This window comes from Diprion similis, chromosome 3, assembly GCF_021155765.1.
Source record: "Diprion similis isolate iyDipSimi1 chromosome 3, iyDipSimi1.1, whole genome shotgun sequence".
Taxonomy (NCBI): Eukaryota; Metazoa; Arthropoda; class Insecta; order Hymenoptera; family Diprionidae; genus Diprion; species Diprion similis.
The window spans coordinates 7,278,982-7,300,064 of NC_060107.1; the positions used below are offsets into that span (position 1 = coordinate 7,278,982).

General features: G+C 38.0%; 1 protein-coding gene across 13 annotated transcripts in view; it reads right to left on the reverse strand.

The window, feature by feature from the left end:
- Positions 1-21,083, reverse strand: part of LOC124404604 (potassium channel subfamily T member 2) — a 144,715-nt gene that overhangs the window by 63,897 nt on the left and 59,735 nt on the right. For 3 of the 13 annotated variants that reach the window (XM_046878899.1, XM_046878906.1, XM_046878900.1), the window contains exon 2: positions 9,324-9,582. The exons of the other annotated variants lie outside the window; for them this stretch is intronic. In XM_046878899.1, the coding sequence (XP_046734855.1) occupies positions 9,324-9,580 (257 nt within the window). In that variant the 5' untranslated portion in view covers positions 9,581-9,582. The remainder of the gene's footprint in view (positions 1-9,323; positions 9,583-21,083) is intronic. 13 annotated transcript variants of the gene reach the window in all.

The window sequence follows — 21,083 nt, forward strand, 5'->3', positions numbered from 1 at the left end:
GAATTTATTTTTACCTTTGAGAGTTGTTGTTGTAGTAATTAGTGCTGTGCGATTAATCAATTGATTGAGTATATCAATAAATCGTTTTTTCCAATTAATCGATTAATCGACGGTTTCGATTCACCTATCGATTGACCCGCAGAATTATTATGAGTCAACTTCGATTAATCGATTAATTGGTAAAAAGGATTAACCGAAATTAACGATTACTTGATTAATCGGAAAAATGATTAACCGAAGCTACCGATTATTAGTCGATAAATCGTGCAGCAATTACGTTTTGCTCATTGTCAGATCTAAGGCCGAAATTTAGTAAAGCTATCGATCCTCGAAAGCTCGACACGTACGTAAAGCTACGCACAAGATAACTTGTTGCGTGTCCGTATTATTGATGGTAAGAGTAACGTTTCTAAGCCAGTGAGCATACAAGTATATTATCATATAGAATCCTAAGCCACCTGGACGATATTTTCGCTCGCAAAGGTATACATATATTTACGTATCCGTCCTCCTCGTCGTCGTCTAGACTGATGTCTATGCCGTTAAATTTTGCCCGTACGAAACATTAATCGAGCTATGATCTACCGGCGGAGCCGATAACGAGGAGCGGAGAAAAGATGAAGATAAAAAATTTCACCCCTTTCATGCCTTGTTTCAATCTATTTCAGCGTTGCGTAACGTTTATGAATATTACAGGTATATACAATATACATATATACAAGGAAAAATGTAAATCATGTATAGAATTTTTTTTTTATTCGAAATGAAAAACAATCCGATTTTTCATCAATTTATAACAATTACATTATATTTTTGACTCATTTTTTTTTTCGTCCGTTTATGAAATTTTTATTTTTGCAGATTTGTAGAGAATTTGCACGATTGGAAACGACATAAAAAAATTTGAATAAATTAAAAAAAAAAAAAAAAAAAAAAAGATTTTACAACTTTGATGGTTCATTGATTTTCCTCTCTTTCTAAAATTGGAAAATCGACGGTCTGCGGCGGAATTCGATGCTACTTTCTTACCGAGTGTGAGATTTCATTTATCGGTAAAAACAGCCGAGGCGTATTGACTGGATTCTTTCAATCAGACACTGTCACTCGTGATTCGTAAAAAATTCATGGTACGTTGTCGATTGTCCTGATTAATCGTAAATCTGGACGGATTGTTTGACCCGATTTCGTCAATGCTTACGGAATGGTTTTAGCTCTGACATACGTCACTCGACACTCGTTTGCCGAACGAGATTATTGCGCATAAACTTTTCCTCGCATTTCACGTATCGCGAAATTTAGCAAATCGTCAATATCATCCAAAGAATTGATCGAGATGATAATTTAGATTCGGAACAGCTAAAGTTCGCAAATTCTCAACAAAAGTGTTTTGAACATTTTTTAATTTGAGAATATCTTTGATCTAACTAATCTAATCTAATTCACGCGCTCTGCAAGCTTTCAATGGAATAAATTATTACTAAGAATACAACGCAAGTATCCTGCAATTACTGGATGTATAATAATGCAATACTTATAATTAATTGTTAGCAACAAAAGTGAATTTCTATTTCAAAGTTATCGATTACCCGGCTCTTTTTCTAATTCGAAAATTCGATGGTATTTTAATTGTTTTTATATGTTCAGAAGACACCGTTTCAATCAAATTCAACTCAATCATGGATTTGAGTGTCAGTTTTAGGATCATCGTTTCAAAACCACGAGGAAACACTCGATGCCAAACCAATTCCACCAAAACAGGAAAATCTATACACGGTGACTCATTGATCGATGATTCTTACTAATTACATAATCAGATAATTGTACTCGCCAAATTAATTTATTACATTCGCAAGCTGCGAAGATCCGTTTAGCAATGCAAAACTAAAAAAATATTGAAATTGTACACACAAAAGCTTATATATCGATGCTTCCTATCTCATCGCTTGAAGATTATAAAAAGTCGACTAGATTTGTAAGATTTCACTCTGCGATGGTTCATTTTATCCAAAAGACTATTTTTTGCAAATTTACCGTAAACTTCTTTTTAATTATCATGTCGTGGACAAACCTATAATTTCTCCTCTTTACTACTTATCCTAAATAAACGATTATATTTTTCCCAGTTTCTATATACTGATTAAAAAACAAAGCAAAAAATTGTGAATTTTCTGTTTTCCAAGATTTGATTTTTACTTCAATTTTTATTTCAACACTTTTTCAACAATTGCATTTAATTAATCCATACCTGATTACTAGACCGCATGCACACAGCCTGCGTAAAAGAGCATCGCACACACAAACACAAACACAAACACAAACACAAACACACGTAAGGCCGGACAATAAACTCGGGAACGGTCGATAAAATTTAATCATTACACAGCTCGGACGTATGTAGGTAGGTGTATAAAGGCGAGGACCCGTCATTCGTTCTCTCCTCCGACAGGAGATGCCAGTGACCCACACCTTGGGTCACCGGCTTTTCTATTTTCTAGTCGGAGGCGATGGAGCTGCTTGTAAACGACAAACGACCTCCGCTGCAGGTTATTTGTGTGCAAGCGAGACTTGACCTTTATCTTCGGATCATGTCTGGGAGAAAAGCCGATTCAAGATGTCATTTCAGGATTTCGGAGAATGTTGCAAAATTGGTTAATTATCCATTTTAAATTACTAATTGCGTAAAGGAAATTGGAATTATCCTAAAAATGTTCAATAATTCCAAAAGGAAATTGTAATTATAATCGTCATAATTAATAATTATGTAACAAAAATTGTAAATTTACTCATAATGATTAACAATTGCAAAGTAATTACTGTGTAATTATTCATTGTTTTGAGTAAAATTAGAATTTTATTTTTTATTCACTAACCATTTCCATTATGATTGTGATATTTTATTGTAATTATTAATTAATTTCAATGTAATTACAATTTTTCCATATAATCATTAATTATTCTAGTATTGTAGTTACAAATGTAATTAATTGCAACGCTAATTCTAGAGATTTGAGCGATTCTACAGAGGGATGAAAACAATTTTGTAAAAAACACGACTGTGTTGTACTTTCCCGACTTTGCAGACGATTTTCATGGTTTTCGGTTTCTTTTTCGAAAACATAGTTCCTCATATTACATGGGATTTGTATTTTCCGTAGGTCCAAGTGAACTAGACTGTCCCATATATAATGGCCATACATAACACGAGTATGTATAGTATTTTGTGTAACGACGTGCGACGGTGGAAAACCATGCGAATCGTTACGCGAACTGCAGCTGTTTGCATGTATAGGTATAATATCGACATGCCGGTACGCTGGCTTAACGTATTCAATTGCGAGGATCAACGCGTGACAGACGTTGTTCGAGACTGGATTCCCATCCACCCTCTGTCCGATGAAAACGCGCTTGAAATCCAACGGAACTCAACGTCAACCGTGAAAAGAAAATCTAAAACCGATGAAAGTTAGTGCGGTAAAGAACTCAGCTTCCCTTTGCAGTATCACGTTGTCAAATTGCAGTACAAGGAATGCAGATGCGAAAAATCATAAAAACTATCGCGTCGTTTTTGCAACATTGAATTTTTTTTTTTTTTTTTTTTTTTTTGCGCGGTGGCATTCTCAGTATAAAGAAATCTGTGAATTCTTTCCTCGTTTAACATTTTATATGTCAAAAAAATTCTGCATAAACTTAAAAGCTTGTACGGTATTTCATGAATTTTTGCTACGATATTACACGTTGATATTTTTTTTTCTGTATTACCGGTCATCGTGTTATATTGTCTTATATACTGTTTTATTTTTAATTATAAATGATTCAAGTGTTTAAAAAAAAAAACCACAACTGGGTTGAAAATAAATTTCTATTAAGTTAAAAAAAAAATATCGGTGATTTTTTTTCGGTGGGAAAAATAGATAACAAAATTGTTTCACCGAAGCGAATGAGATTGGTATTCATTGTGGTGAAAAATTGTGATGGTTACTTTTTTTCATTCAATTTTGAAACGATCATTATGAAACGTCCGAGATTTGTAAAATCAGAGGTGATATGAAAATGGTAAAATCTGGAATTCTGTTTGAAAAAAACAGTTGCAACAGAAACCTAAATATCGTGAAGTTCAAAATGGGAGTGAAATACTGTAGGGCATCGCGTGTGCGGTTGACTGGATGCGCCGATCAAACGGAAATTCAATTCCGTAAAACGGGTAGCTTCTGATCGTTTGACCCTCTTCCCTGTGTAATTGCTTCGCCTTTAGTGCGTGGCTTATTATTTTTGTTTATTTTCATCCCCGTTTCACCCCCAATTTCCGATGTTTAATATCCTTTTCTCGGCAGGCGGGAGTGTCTTTAGCGTATCACGGTGCTCGCTAAATTCAAACAAGTATATATAAACTTTATACATGAGGTAAACGAGAATGTAGTCTTCTGATTGAAATTAACCATGCCAGAGTAAAATTGAACGAAGATACGAGGTTATTGACAATTTTTAAGTGATTTAAAACGAGCCATTTCTAATTTCTATCACACTGAGCTTTCGTTTATGACTCAAGTGTTGAATTTATATTTTGTATTTAATTTTTTTATTTTTATTTTTATTTTTAAACAAATTGAGCCGTAACTTTCAAATGTAATAACATGACCGTCTCGCGTGACAATAAGATTGATGAAAGGTATAAATTTTTGTCGAACAACCTCCTTAAATTGGATGCAGAGAAAAGCTTTCACCTTCTAGTTTCGAGGGAGAAAAGACGCGTGCAAACGGTTTTATTTATCTTTTTCCGCGCACTTCGGGCTTTCAATCAAGTTTTGATTCGGGAAACAGTCGAACGACTCTTCCCGCCTCGGTTTCATCAACCTCGAAACAAACTCGAGAAATTCGAGCTTTCGTCGCGCTGCGACGAATCGTCGAGGATCCATAACTCACGATAAGAGGTAATTGTGATTGACTTGGTTGTGACTCTGCCTGCAGAGGCCGGAATTGTAATTGATGACTTTATTCGCATGTCTCACTCTCTAACATTCTATGATACATTATCGTTAACTGTTATAGAATTTGGCGCCAACGATTTTTGTCGAGTCACTCTTCATTCCACTGTTTTTCGAAAACAATATATCAGGACGGTAATGATGTCGTCGTCACAACAGTGCATCGAGAATCCCAATTTAAACGATTACATTTAGCTGTAAGAAACGAAAAACGCGCCTCGGATCTAACAATTGTTACACATAAGTGAGTGAATGATACAATATTGCATTATGAATGCTAAAAATTTTCGATTTCATAATTCCGCCCGATTATTTTAGTCTTCGTTTAGCGATTTTATTATACAGAGTGAATTCTTAACGACTGCACGGTCTGTCGTTTGCTAAAATTCAATGCGCACGCGCTACAGTCCGATAGCAACTGTTTGCCATGGTTGCCAATTGTCTCTAACCTCAAAAATTTGAACAGTTGTGAATTGAGCACCACCTTCATCGACGACTGTCAAAATTTTTGAGGTTAGAGACAATTGCTCTGGGATTGCCATGCAGTCGTTGAGAATTCACTTTGTATGAAAACAATTATTCACGCGCCATTCAGTTGCTATAGTTACGATATATGCAGGCAAGGGTTGATTAATGTGGTTAGTATCGCGACTGGTACGATAGTTCCGGAGTTTCAAGCTCTCGCGGACAACACGTATGCACAGGGTGTCCATTGATTAGGAAACCACCTTAAATTGTTGTCGATTCTTGCAAAGTTTCGATAAAGCAAAACCAAAAGAAGAGAGCAGAGAGTTTATGCAATTGATGATACAAACCTGCTCTGAATACTTTGATTGAAACAATATTTAATAAAAAAATTTGGAATGTTAGCAAAAAGTTGATAGAGAGCTTACACAAATTCTTTTTTAAGATTTTTTTACTTTCAATAGTCGACAAGATAAAAAAAACCCATCACAAACGAGTTTTTCATTCTTACCTTGAGGTAAAAAAAAAAGAAGGAATTATTTGGATGTATAGAGAATTTCTTTACCCCTTAAACAAATTGAACAAAGGATGTACTTTTTAGGGTTGAAAAAAAAATTCGTCGTTGTTATGAAAATTCCGTGTATCGTTACTGTTTGCGCGGGTTTGTGAAGCATTTTTTATTACTCGAGTGCAGAACGTTGCACTTATTTTTCAAGCCTTCTTTGTTGCTCGATTTCTCAGTCTTGAAAATAGGAGATTTTTTTTTTCTCGTCGTTTCAGAAAGTTGAATTGTTTACGGACATCCTGTATATTAGGGAAATTTCATTAGAAGTTATATCTATGTACGGTTGTATACGTGTACGTATAACACACCTTGTACATACACTGCAAAGCTGAAGCTATGATCGATCGAATCTTGTGTAACTTTAGAAGCAATATTCCTTTTTTGTAATCGAAGAACAACGAACGGAGAATAAAGGAACGGAGTTTATTCACAGATATCAACAAGAAGAAATCCGTTACAATTAATTAGCGAAAGCTTCCAAGTCGTTTTCTATCAATTTGCAGTTAAAAAAAAAAAACGAATCTATCGAAAATTCTTGTAAACGCTTAAATATAGCGATTGTATAGAAAATTATTCAACGATAATTGTTAATTCTAGAACAAAAACTTAAAAGGAAATGAAATTTTGTAGGTTTTTTTTTTGTTTTTCAAACAACGTCTTTCGAAAATAGAACTTCTCCATGGATCAGAAAATCATTGAGAACGATCTCTCGCTTATAATTTCCGGGCCGAATTTTATTTGAAAAATTTACAAGAAAAAAAAAAAAAAAAAAAATAATAATTTTTCCAGATTGTAAAGCACGTGACGTCCGTTCTTGAAGTTTGATTTAAACCGTGCAACAAGCGGAAGTTTGCAAAGTATTTCCGTATCGGTAAGTCGGTGGGTATATTTTAATTGTAAAGCATCTCGAACCGGTTGTTTAAGCCGGAATTTATGGTTTGCTGAACTTTAATAACACTGTTACCACGCAGGTAAAAACGTTTCAATCTCACTTTTACCGCGTTAAGTCCCAGGGTTGGGTTGGGGTAGTTAAACGAGCCGCTTGCCGACCGGGAAAGCATCTTTTTCCATTTTATTATGTTTTTTTATTCCTTCTTCGCAGCCTCCGGCCAAACTACGAGAGGGTGAATGTAACAGGGGTTGGGGGTTGAGTGAGGGGCACCCTAGCTATGGTTCCGGATAAACCCGTCACGCTGCTTGGATGGCGCCACCGTCCACCTTCCTTGGATACGTCGAATGACGACGAGTTTCGACGCCGAGGGGCGCCACATATTCAAAATATGTCCATTCACCACGTGCAATTTCACCTCGAATGCACCATGCACTCATTCGAAGTCTGACCTAACCGCCCGCCAACCACTCGATTAACTCGATCGGAATTCAAATTCGCCGTCGAGTATTTTTATTATACCGTATATAAAGTGACAAAACTCTTCTCCTTACTTTTCATTCGAACGTCCTTACCGAATCGTCTCAAAAATCTGTGGGAAAAAAGGCGACAAAAAGTTTTCCGATAAGCAGTTTTTTATCGAACGACGTTTCTTTCAAGCGACCTAGGGTTAAAAAAAAGTATTAAAAGACGAGTTATTTATGGCATGTAATACCTTCTTGGGATGCCTCTGGTGTCGTTGCGGTGCAGCACAAGGAAAGCTCATAAAACTTGAAAATGTTGCTCGAGTTCCATTTTATGTATATATCTAACGAAACTGTCAACGTTTTATGAGAAAATCTTTCCGCGTTACTTGTAAACGGACATGAAAATTATACGTATAATACATATATGTGTATTATATATACATGCAGGTATATATGCGCGAACATCTAAGAGATAGGCAACAAGATCCGCGTTAACGAATATCTGTTGTTAAACAGATAAGACATTGGATGATATAAAATTTTTTTCATTGATAAAACATTACTACAATAGAAAAAGGAATTTCTGAGATTTTTTCTACAAGTAAAGAAAATGATTTTGCGACATATAATTGGTAAATATTAAAGCAAAGTTTTCAAGATAATTTCGAGGTTTTTAAAACATGACAAATGTAGGTTTTCGTCGATATTAGGTATACTATACCTCTTTTTTGAAAAATGATATTCTATCGCGATGAAGAAATCAGTATCTAAACAGTCTATATCATATAATAATCGTATAAACAATCGATATATGAATTCTGTCCAACTAAATTTTTTCAAAGTCATGTTATAATACATTTGTGACACGCGTTCGCGGTTTGTAATTCAGAGAGTTACTCGATTGGGGTCTGGCCGACATTTAGTTAAACTAATTGCAAACATGCAAATTAGGGGAGCAGAGAAGCCTCCATACATCTGACGATTAAAGTGTCATTGACCGACACCCTCGTCACGTAAATCATTGAATCCGGTGCTTTTAACAGACCTGCGGCGCTTTCGAACGACGAAATCGATGGATCGTAGATTGTAAATAAAAATGTCAAATTTACACTTGAAAAATGCTGTAAACACGTACAATTATTCGTTACGATTCGTTTTGAATTATTAACTTACATTTCTAATCTGGCTGAAACTTGGCCATCTTTTTACATTCTGTGAAAAAAGGTTCCTTCATTTTTTCAATTTTTTTTTTGTCAAATCGTTCGTAAGATACAAATTTTTGATACTTTTTTTCTGAAACACGTATAACTTTACGAAAAATTTTAAGAATTTAAATTTCTTGACTGCTTTTAAGATGTGCGTTTTTGTATGTGCCTTTTGAAAAACCTATCCAAAAAAATATCAAAAACACACACGCAGGGATCCTTTTTTAATTTATTTTAAACTTGAAATACTCTCCCATAAATATTTTGTTTTTTAAATTTTAGGGTACTCTATACCGAGACTCGTTAGTGCAACACGAGTTGTTCAGATCACTTCTTCTAATTACTATTAAAGAGCTCGCTACTGTTCAAAATTTCACGGTCACTGTACAATCTACAATTGGCTATTCCCTTGGCTTTATTAACCCTGCGTCATATATACCATAATTACCTCAAAAGTCTACGATGTAAAAATAAAAATGTAAAAGCATCTCTTCCAAACTATAACATTGCAATTAAATGACTGTTTCTTGTTTTCTTTTTTAAATATATATATATAAAAATTGTGAACGAAGGCATCCTTCGGAACCTGACGATTACCTACGAATGCATCGGATATAACATCTAACCACCAATGTAAAAATGGCGCTAGACGAAATACAAAAAGACACACATAGAGTGAAACGAAAGGAAACGGCATGGCAGTCGTGCGACATGAAATTAAAAAAATTCAAATTCAAATAACAATCATACCTGGGAATTTGAAAGGCGATTTCGTCGAGAGAATCGCTGGGCTGAAGCGGGGCCCGTTCGAAGAGATTACTGGGCCCACGATGCACCTTGTTGCAGCTCTGCATGGATCCTGCAGTTGGTTGAGGCTCGTCGCCGCAGTTTTGTCCACGCTGGCCTCCACCCTGATTGCTGGGGCCTCCCCCGCGTCTTTGTCTTTTTTTACGAGCCTCTTCAGCCTGCCGGCGAAGGTTGTGAAAGCGGAAGAAGAACATCGACATCTCTGTTTGTAACAAGGGGGCGATCACTTGCTTATCTCATGTGTCGCGGTCAGCTTGTTGAACTTTTCCGGTCACGTTTCGTCGTGTCTTTATTTTCCCCTGATCATTCCGGTCTTCTCTCTGAATTTTTCTTTCGTCTCTCTTCTTTTTTTTTTTTTTTTTTTTTTTTTTATCACAAGATCGATTCGTTATAACGTTAACCGGCGGCGTACGAATTGAAACGATATTTCAAAATGCAACGTTGACGGAAGCACAATTTTATACACTCTCGATCTCCGTCACGCTCAACGTCTTATAAACTCGTGAGTAATTAGTCGTGCTTGACACATTATTATGTCAAGTAAAATAGAAAAATTAAAAATTCTAACAACAAACTGAAAGGAGGAAAAGGCCTTAACAAACAGCTCAATGCACACAATAAATGCCCGCATGCAGTGCGAGGAACAGCGAGCAGGAACAGCGAGGTGAAGGGTGGCATTCGGGTGCAAAAGAAACCGGGGCTTCTGCATGAATGCAGTCGGAGTTACGTGCATTGTGTAAAATACTATTTTCTCATCTAAAGTAGGAAACTAATTAGGTTAAAAGCTATTATAAAATACACACATGTTAGGCTGAATTAAATTCTTAACAAATATAATTTTTATTCACGTTCTTTTGAATTACTTTTTTGTAATTACCTACAGCGTTGAACTGTAAATGCGTCGCATTCAATTGCAGAATGACGTCCGGTTACCTTGACTAATAAAAAAATTTACGCAGAAGTATAAAGTAGGTTATCACATGTATTGAATGAAGCGATAGAACTGTATATAAGAATTAATTTATGGTCACGGTTCTGGGATTTCAGATCGTAAAATAAAAATCGGGATGATTGAAACTGATATATTATTTCACGATTCCGATAACTTCACAAACATATTTCTTATATTTATAATCTCAAATTTGATAGTCTTGGATTTTTTTTTTTCTTACGAAATCGCGTTATTTGGTCAACGAGGGAAAGCGCTTTTGTTTACTATTATTTATTTACGTATGTAAAAATATAATTAACCCAGCCGATGCGTTTGTGAATAAGTTTTAGCAGTTGACCGGAAATGAAAGCTTTTCTATTGTACAGACGAATTTTTCGGCTAGAAACAATACACGACAATGATCATCGCTGCAGGTTCTACGTCACATGTACATATTTAAGGATAAAGAGTTCGATCTGCAGAGCAAAGTTTGCCAAGAGAGAATCACGTTGCGTAAGAATTGTAACGAAGTTAAGTAGGTACGTCCCTCGACTCGGAAAACTTTCCTCTTAACGGCACAGGCGAAGGTAGGACTATAGGTGATCCTCTTCCCAAAAGAGATCAGGATTTGATAAAATTTATTGTCACGCAAAGTTTTCTTCCCAGCCGCCAGCCGCTGTCATTTCGAGTGACGAAAAACTTCGTGACTCGATAAAAAAAAAAAATAATATAGTGATGGACCAAAACGAGAAAAAAAGAAAAGAAAAAAAAATGTAAAGCGTAGCTTGAATTATCCGGCGTATAAATCCATCTCGCTTGAATGTGGCACGATTTGGATCGGTTGGCAAATTGAATATTGAGGCTGAATTGAAATTGATATTGTCAATCATGGTTGGCAAGGCGTTTCCCGTTATACATTAATAACGCACTCGTTAATTCCGTGTCAAAGCAGATAGGATCGATTTTGTCTTGTTTCGGATTCATCTCCTTGGGGGATTTACGGTAAAATTATAAACCCACCGAATTATAAATTTGACGTATAAAATTTGCATTATATATCTATAAATTTTGACACAAATGGCGAATCGGGCACGAAAAACTCAAATTACGAAAAAAAAAAAATAAAAAAATAAAAAAACAAGTGAAAACTTTTCCTTGCCGTCGTTGAATTGGTAAAAGGTGAAAACGTCCGGCACTGCAGTGGCGACAAGTCGACTTAGGTAGGTGTACTTAAGTGAGGGTGAACACAAAAAAGGGGGAAAAAAATGAAAAACTTGGGTGGCAAATGAAAACGAGACGGATTTCGTGAAAACTTTGAAAACATTAAATTCGAAGTGTTACAACAGCGTTCGGAGTCGCGTTCCAAAATATCGGAAGTCAATTTTTTCGGTCCAATAATTTACTTCCAAAGTATTATAATCTACCGTAAATGCCTAACCAGCCCTAAACTTTTGTCGCAGGCGAGTGATCAGCTGCGATTTCACCGCGGTTAGAAAAGTTCAAAGTAAAGTATATTTTTAGAGGAATGAGGATATTCCCTCATCTGCAGGTATTTCGTCGCGCCGTAACGTACGGAGTTCGTAAAACACAGAGGCTCGTCCCAAGGATTCCACTGTCATAAAGTGGAAGTGGATAATCAATATCATAGGTGTAACTGAGAAATAAAATCAACTCGGTTCCAATTCCGCAGGCAAAAGCTGCGACTGAAGTCATCGCTACTTCTACTTCTCCCGAATTACCACGTGCAGTCATTAAAGATGGACGGTAAAGTTTCAACGGTCGTTACTGTAACGCCGTCTCGTTCCTCTCCCGAGGTGTTAGACACGGCGAACGCTTTAACAACGCCTCGACTCTCCTGACACTGACAAAGTTAATTTTCAACCAGATCCTTCCGCTTATTACTATACTTTGTTATTTTCCAATCCAAGCTATTAGAAGCCGTCTCTTGGGTGCTACGAGCAATCAGTCACCGGCACACTCTGACGATATTGAGCTCGATAGTATTGAGTTCGGCTTAATTGGAAACTAATTACTGCATCAGACCAGAGATTGATTGTCAACGGCCCGCGTAGAGGGTAAGATATTGTGTGTATGTACGGTTGGGAATTTATCGACTACTACAAAGACGCGAGGTGAGGAGGACTTAGTCACTTGTTACCATTAAGCCAAAGACGGAACGACACGCGACAGCTCTGTTCTTTCTCACCGTCGATGTTTTCGAGACCATCGCTTTGGCAGGTTACGAGGTCCGTTCGTTATTCAACGTTCCCGGATCTTCGATACCACGAAAGACGATCTTCACTTCATCCAATGCCAATTTGCGACTTCATCGCGAATGCAGTGGATACGTTACCTTTTAATATTAATGATCAGTGAAACGTGGCACCACCAGCTGCATAGAGTATCGATTTTATTCGTTATATCTTGCACCTTTTGAAGTGGAACATAACGGAAAAACAACCCATCCAAAGTACCATCAAATGCCCGGCAGCTGGACGGGACTTGGTGACAAAGGAATAACGAAATTGGAAGTTCCAACGGTGACCTGGACGTCCTTCTCTATGTGCAATGTAGATGAATACGTGGACCCCGTGTACATAGACCGGAGAATTTGACGGCTGCGCAAATCCAATGCCGTGTCGGATCAAAGAGGTCACGTTTCTCCCTTATCCTCCACACTTCCTCCGTAAAATCCCCATCACTCCCGTAAAAATTCATTCGACGAAGTTGTCCCGGAGTTCTTTTTTTCGCATTCGGGGTCAAGTGTGACTTGCCGCATGGTTGTGTAGACTCGGAAAGTCACGACGACGGGCAGAAAGGAGTTCGCGGGTTGCTGGCTCCACCATCCAAGCGCGTGTGTTTGCCTACCTTTTACTCGAGTACCGGTCGCATGCTCGCCGGCAATTGAATCCCTTTGACTTTTGCCCAATTTCAATAAAACCCCGGCAAAATCACCGCACAATCAGACTCCTAAGTTTTTCGCACCAGAGAACCTTCGTATCCATGCTTATACCTTGTACGGTATTGATTAAATGAAAAATACACTCCAACGGGTCTCTTGCAATGACTTCGTCAAATTTGAGTTCCGCAAGTCGACTTCTTGCTCGCTTGAAGTTTTTAATTGGTAATAATTTATTCGACGAGTAAACAAATGATTTTGTGAATAGTAAGTTCTTGGTGCATCCGAAGGAAATGATACGGGAATCGTGGAGAGACGGTCTAGAGACTAAATTATCTCTTCAGCTTTTCTCCAGGAATGGTGGAAAGATTCTCTTTCAGCTGACTCTTACACGTGGTGTAAAAATATATGGGAAATTTTATCACGATGCATTAAGGAGGGAAAAGGGACGGAATCCATTTGTTACATTGCTCTTTGAAATAGGACTGAAACCCGCACTACTCGCCAAATATAGGCTACCTAACTTCCACTGGTTTCCTCCCTGCTTGAAATACGCCCGTACATATGTATATATATTGTACATATATATGTATAAAGGTATTTTGATAGATGTCAAGGAACTGGATACCCCTGGGTGTGAAACGAATGTATCAAATGTTGATATAGGTACGCTTCTGTACTCCACGTCCTATCCACCGTCGAAAAGTTGATGGATTCGGAATGTAAATCGTGATGTATTGGACAAAGGGTATACATACGAGGAATGATTTTATTCCTTTTTCCCTCTCTTCGTAAATTCATTAATTACTGAGCAATTAGCATAAGCAAATATGACGATTAAATGTCAAGCGACATAAAAATTCTCGGACGATTTTCACAAGACGACGCGGGTTAAGTTCTGTTCATCGGAATCAAGACGCACATTCATCGGGCTCATTGGCTTTCACGGATCATGAGTACATACCGAAGTACATGCGTACCAACACGAGAGTCTGGGGACCGTATGTGATGCAGAGTGCAGGGTGCCGGGAACACCGGTAAACGCGTTCAATATTCCACCGGTGCAGTGGCTAGATGTCCCGTTTAATTAAGGCTGCATAATACCGCAGTACCACCACCCCAATTGTCACCAGTCGTCCTGCCAGTTAATCGATGCATTGTCTACGAACATAGACACCCTGAAACCAGAGCACGTGATATCCGCTGATGACGAGGTCTGCTGCGGAAATTCAGGATCTGAAATGAACCCGATAGCGATGACAATTGGTCTCTTCACGACCAAGTGTTGCACTTCATCCAGGTGTTCATAACAGGTGTGACGTTTTTTCTCTCAATGTGCATCCTGTTCTCTTCACCTGGTGTTGTACCTTTTCACTGGCGAAATTCGACACGTCGGAAAGTATAAGCGTGTGTGTTCGAATCAGTGAATGATGGATACATTTCCTCGACGACAGTTGGAGCGATATGTTATCTCATGGAAAGATGCTACATTATCATACTTTCTAACGGTTGGAGACATTGCTCCCGTTATACGAGAAAACATCCTGAAACGTTCTGTCCTGTTCGTGTTCCGCTGAACCTCTGACAAGGAAGGTATCCCAGATCGATCTCTCCGATTTGATTTCTTTTGCAATATGTTATAGTAGACTTAAAACTAAGTGACACATATTTTTTTTTATCTGCCATTAGACACTTCAAGAGGGTGAAACCAGCGTCCAAAGTAAGCCCATTGACATACCTTACTTTGGAGGCTGGTTTCACCCCCTTGAAGTGTTTAATGATGGATAAAAACAAATACATTTCGCTTAGTTTTTAGTCTACTATAACATATTACAAAAGAAATCAAATCGAAGAGATCGACCTGGGACACCTTGCTCGCGAGGTGCTCTGGAGCTGAGGCTGCTGCTTACCTCCTCTCACCTCTTCGACTTCCTGTTTTTACTCTATTCGAGGGAGTCGGAGTTTTATTGCAAGTTGACCGGAGTCAGTGGCCCTCCGGAGAGCCTCTGGGCAAGACAAATCGCGGGTTGGTAGTGCGAGCTTCGCTGTCAGTTGGACTGACGAACGATCGAGGCTGGATGTACCCAGCTGTACCTGAGATACTCTCGCCGCCACTTGCTCCTCCGGCTTTGCTCTCCTTTGCCCAGCTCATTCGTGCAGCCTCTCTTGGAGAGAGCGTACATTCTTCACACCCTCGGCAAACGACTTTCATCATTCAGAGGGTTGGATAGCTGCAGACATGTACCGGCATTTATTATTGGTAACTTTAGAAACCGCAGCTTGGATAGGCACGGGTAAAACGGAAGTGACGACGCCCGACGATCGACGTTCTGACGTCCGTGTAGTTTGTTATAAAGATCTGGTGTCGCTGTCAGTGCATGTTGTCTACTCGATCTTTTTATTCTTTGTTTAAATGTTTTTTATCATTTTTTTAGACCAGAAACTAACAGTTTTATGAATTCCTAGAGAGGACACGCCAGTGAAACTCCAAGACTTTTTGGATTTCCTTAAGATTTGAACTCCTAATAAAGCTCCTTTAAACAAGTGGTTTTCACTCGGTTCCAATCAGTTACGTTCCATACGTGTTCAGGTATTATTTAAAACACGTCAAAAAGTAGTGCTTTTCGAAAAATTCCTCGCGTTGCAATTTTCTACGCAAAAATTTGAAAAAAAATTCCACGGCTATTGCAGGGGGGTAGGGAGCAGAAGGTATCATGTAAATCGCTATTCGACAAGTTACCACCTAATTGTCCCTGTTATTGATAATTAACAATTTTTACAATAATGTTCGGACAAAAGAGATTTGATGAACTGGACGATTTTTAAATCTAGTTTTAAAAAAATCCCCTTGAAACTAGAGTGAAAACTGCTAGTTTATGGAGCTTTATTATGAGTTGAAATTTTAAGCAAATCGAAAAAGCATAGAGTTTCACTGACGTGTCCCCTTAACAGGATAATGAAAAAGTCATTGGATTTTTGTATAATACATCGTCGAAAGCGTTTTCTTATCCTCCAGAAACTATGAAACTGCTATACTTTCCTATTTCATCCAATAACTCTTGTTCTCTGTTTTCGCAAATTTTTAAAACGTATGTTTTCCCTGCCGCTATATTTATTCTTGTACAATATTTAATTTTGATATTGCAATCAGACAGACTTTTGCAAAAAATAAGTGGTTGTAATGAAAATATTTATTTTTTGTGAATTGATTTTTCTTCTCGTCTTTTCTTACAATTTATAACAAAATTTTTCCAATGAAAATAAAAGAAAAGCATTTCATTGAATGAAAGAATCACGTTTTGTGAAATATTTATCTTCAAACGCTCAGCAACGGGCTGAAAACTTTTTCAACTTTCGAGGCCGGTTCTCCACTCACGTAATCGTTTTCGAATAGTTTAAAAGTCCGTGGATCCGCGCTGTGTCCGTGTAAATGAAATTCTAGGGAAAAATCAAGTATTCTAAAAGAATCCGCGACAAAGTTCTCCAAACTTTTACCGTTTCCGGGTTCGAAGGAAAGCGTATTGAATTCGTCCAAGGATTACGCGAGAATAGAAATACATTTTTACCCTCACTATGTCCCAAAACTTCCAAGTCCCCCGAGGTCAAGATAATTTGTTTCTCTTAAATTTTATCTCAATCTCAATACATTCAACGTATTTTAAAATTCTTCTCATAAATTTTTCAACAAAATGTAAAGTAACTTTACAACCGATGTGAATAACGGTTATTGTTATAATGTACCTATATCAATACTCCAGACTCAATTATACCCACTATGGTAGTACTTCAAGGTCAATTCTATATACAATAAATTTTCGCCGGACTAAGAAAGAAGATGAAACGATTAAAATATTTCCAGAATCATGATGTGAATTCAAGCATTGTGATTGAAGAAGAAAAAAAGGAGAACGAGAGAGAGAAAGAAAAAAAAACTGTCTCGCGAGCTACTCAACACGATGCTTGAGCGAATTAGCGTGCTGGTGCGAAAATCTTGTCGCGCCTAGAGCGAGGCAGTTTTTTTTTCCAACCCATAATTCGTGGTTTAAGCTGAATATCGTAGCCACGCCACGGGCGAGATTCTCCCTTACGTAGATATATTTTTTTGAGAATGTCAAACGGGCGTGGATGCATTATATTATTATAGATATATAGGTAGATGAACGAAGTTTCTTCAACATCGGCGATTCACTCGACGGTAAATTTTATGTATATAATAATATACATACGTAGGTACGTGTGCCTCATGCACCCATCACTTTATCTCGGAATATGCAAATATTGTCACCATCATGGATGGCCATGTATGTACATACATATAGCATCGAACCTGATTTTCACCTCAGGCTCGGGATTGATCTAATTTCTCCAGTCACCGAGGCTTCGCGTCCTCAAGACTGCCTCTGAAATTTTGAACCCCCTCTAGCAGAGAGTGACGCTAATCATCGGAGTCTTAACCTGCGGGGGGAAAGATGAAACTGAATAACAAGGGTGGCGCGGGTTAAAGAGACGTGTGACAGGGTGTGCGATCGGCTGGAATTACGCTGTGACGTTTCAAGAGATACACGGTGAAGCGATTGGACACGGACAAGTCTCAGTTTTTTTTATTATTATTACTATTATTATTATTAGTAGTATTTTCTACAGAGAGAATATTCAGGACTGTTTCACCCTTGGCTAAAGGTGTCCGATTAATCTCACGTAAATCAGAATTATGTATGTGGTGGATTGCATGGTTTGAAAAGGAAAAATCAGACCTACTGATGCCCAGCTATACGAGTGTATGAATTTTTCTTCAATTTTATACCAGCCACTCTTCAATCCGTTTCATTCGTCGTTGGCAATCAAATGAAGGGCTAATGCAGGCGCGGTTATCACGACACGGGGATTTCCGGTTTTGCTTTGAGTCGAGAATAGGAATGATAAGTAAAAATATTTCACGGTTAAAATACGCGCGATCAAAGGATCGAGGGCGGTGTTTTTCAGAATTTTTACAACGCAATCAAGATTAATTTTTCGCCATATAATTACTTTTTCCTTTCTTCGTACATTAACTCGCTCCAGCCCATACTCTCCTGCAACACTTGATTTTTGCCGGGTGAAAATCGGTTCATTCGTTTCATTACACCCCCTAAAAACTTTCCCAGGGTCTAATTTTTTTTATGTTTTTATTTCAGTATCAAAATCTGATAAGAAAACATTCGATTTTCATATTTTTCAACGTTCCAATTAAAAATATTTCTTCCAAATCGTTGATCGATATTACAGACTGTATATATATATATATATATATATATTGTTCGAATTTCGTCAGCTTCGATTTAGCTGATCGATTCTCAAGCGTGGATCGCTTCGTTTGATCCTATCTACGATATTCGGCCTAGCGCATTTTTATCTTCGGAATGGGGGAAGGCCGTGAGAGACCCGGAGCTATGGGGGTTAATCTTCCCATCAGGGAGAATCGACTTTGGCACGAGGCCGGACGAAGAGCTGCTCGACCCCCATTGACGTACCTGGAGAGAAGTAAGGCGGGGGTGGGGGGGAAACCCCTCGTGGTTCTCACGGAAAAGGGTTTACCGCAGCGAGATATACGGAGGCAATTTGTGTCCATGATGCGGGGATACAAAGACCCTATTCTCCACGGTCCGCATGGAACTCGATGGCGAAAGAGCCAGCCTCTGGGAAAATGCGTTCGTTAAACTATCTTGCTCGACTGAAAAGATGCCGCGGAACATTTCGTCCGGCGCTCCTCAAGTCGTTTGTGAAAAGTGTGGAATTCCTTATTGCAAAAGCTCCCTGAACATCGTTTCGAGCTTTCGTATGTGTTTTTGGATTATGTAGAACCGGGTTGAAAGGATATCCGAAAGCGTCGAATTGAAACTTGAAGTAACGAAATCAAACCTCGATGAAACATCAAAGTTTCGAATGGTTCGAAACCGACGCTGAAAGTTCAGAAAGTGCGGAAATAAGAAGATTCAAAAATCCGAGATTTTTAGTTCCCAGAATTTTTGGCTGGGCGAAATTCCACCTCTTTGATCTTTCATCGTTTTCGCTTTTCGATACTTTTACGTTCGGATAGATTGAAAAATATTAGAGCTGGTTTTTTATCCCTGCTTAGTGATAAGCCCTTGAAAAAAGCGCGTGTTTCCTCCGACAAGGTTTACTTACTTTTCTTCGTTGATTTAGGGCTCGTTCAAAAAACAAGATCAAATATTCCGAACACCGTTAAGGCTTTGTACTGTTCGCCATGCAAATACGTGTTGGTTAACTTGACATCGGAATGTTAGGTAAATGTACCGACGAGCTCGTAATGAGAGTTTTTACTTATTTAAACGGTGACCTGACTGCACACTGTTTCGAAGGCAAATAACATATCTAAACTGCTGAAACGTTTTATACAGCGCCAGCGTTTGACCGAAACGTGGTGCTTTTTCGAAGATAAAATTTCTTCAATATCTCGACCAAAAATTCTGCTATTAATTAATATTCATTAAAAAGAGAGGAAATTTTTCATCGTTCAAAGCAATCGCTGGATTTCTATTTACAGATATTTTACTCACCAAAGATATGAACAAAGTTTACGAAGTAGCGATTTTACGTGAAAATTGTTACCACCTCCTTTCATGGACATAATTATACGCAAGCAACTTTCTCGAAGGATAATTCAATCTCGTTAGAAAAACCTGCCGGTGGATGAGCTCAGCTTCTGATATAATTCTCATTTCAATCTGTCGGCGAGCTGTAACCATGGGATCGATTTTAATCCAAGGGAGGAACTCCATTGTCCATCGTATCAGCCCAGGCTGGACATTCAACCGAGATTTATAACCCGGCTAGATTACCTCGCCAAGATCCAGAGAGAATAAGGCATTCACACAAAGAATTTTACAAATCCAGTATGAATATTTCAAGCACAAGGCAATGCTAAGTTACTCAGAATTCGAAATTTTCATTTGCCCGAAATAAAGTGTATGAAGTAAGTTTGATCGATGCAATAAAAATAATAACAACAACAACAACAACCATAATAATCATAATAATAATAATAATTGATGTGACTGGCCGAGTATTAGAATGCTTTCAAACCATCCAGAAGCTGCAACAGGCAATAAAAGAGCGAGTTGAGTAACTTTCAGGATGAATTATTTCGCTCAGCGTTGTTATATCGATGTATTTAACGGGGTGTTTTTAAACTTGTGTACACGCTACGTAACGTAGCAAGTATATTTATACGCTTCTACTTGAAAGTTAGTAACGCCAATTCGAGTTTCCTCGTATCCGCAGGTTCCAGCGATAGTTATACGATAAGGAAGCATTTGCTCACCCTGAACAAATTCCTGTTTACCGAGTTTAGTATAAGTAGTATGTGTTACAATGCGCCAGTGCATTTATCTTCTCTTAGATACGAGAGTTCAGTTGCTACCAATAAACTCGACCGGTTTCGTATAAGTTGTGCGAAAGTTATTTTCAAGATGTCGTATATAGGAAACTAGCCAGTAAGGACGAAAATTGATTAATTCAGGAACGTGAATTGAAGCAGATTTTTTTATAAGCTCTATACGAACCAAATGAATTTCGAGTAAAATTATATTACTTCATTCTCCGCGTACAAATCTTGACCCAAGTTTCAAATTTCCGAGCCACGGAGTATGTAATGTGCTTTCATCAAAGGGATTTTCAATTTCATTCTCAGTGGTTAAAGCTGCATGAGAAATGAGCTGTGCTGAGATACGGAAGCTCGGGTAAAGCCGTACGTCACGAGCGTGAGAGAGAGAGAAAAGAGCTATGGACGTAAGAAGGTCCCAAGGGTCCCGATACACTCGTTTTTGGATTGTCTTAAAAGTTTGATGGGTGTGGTATTTAGACGAAGGTTATA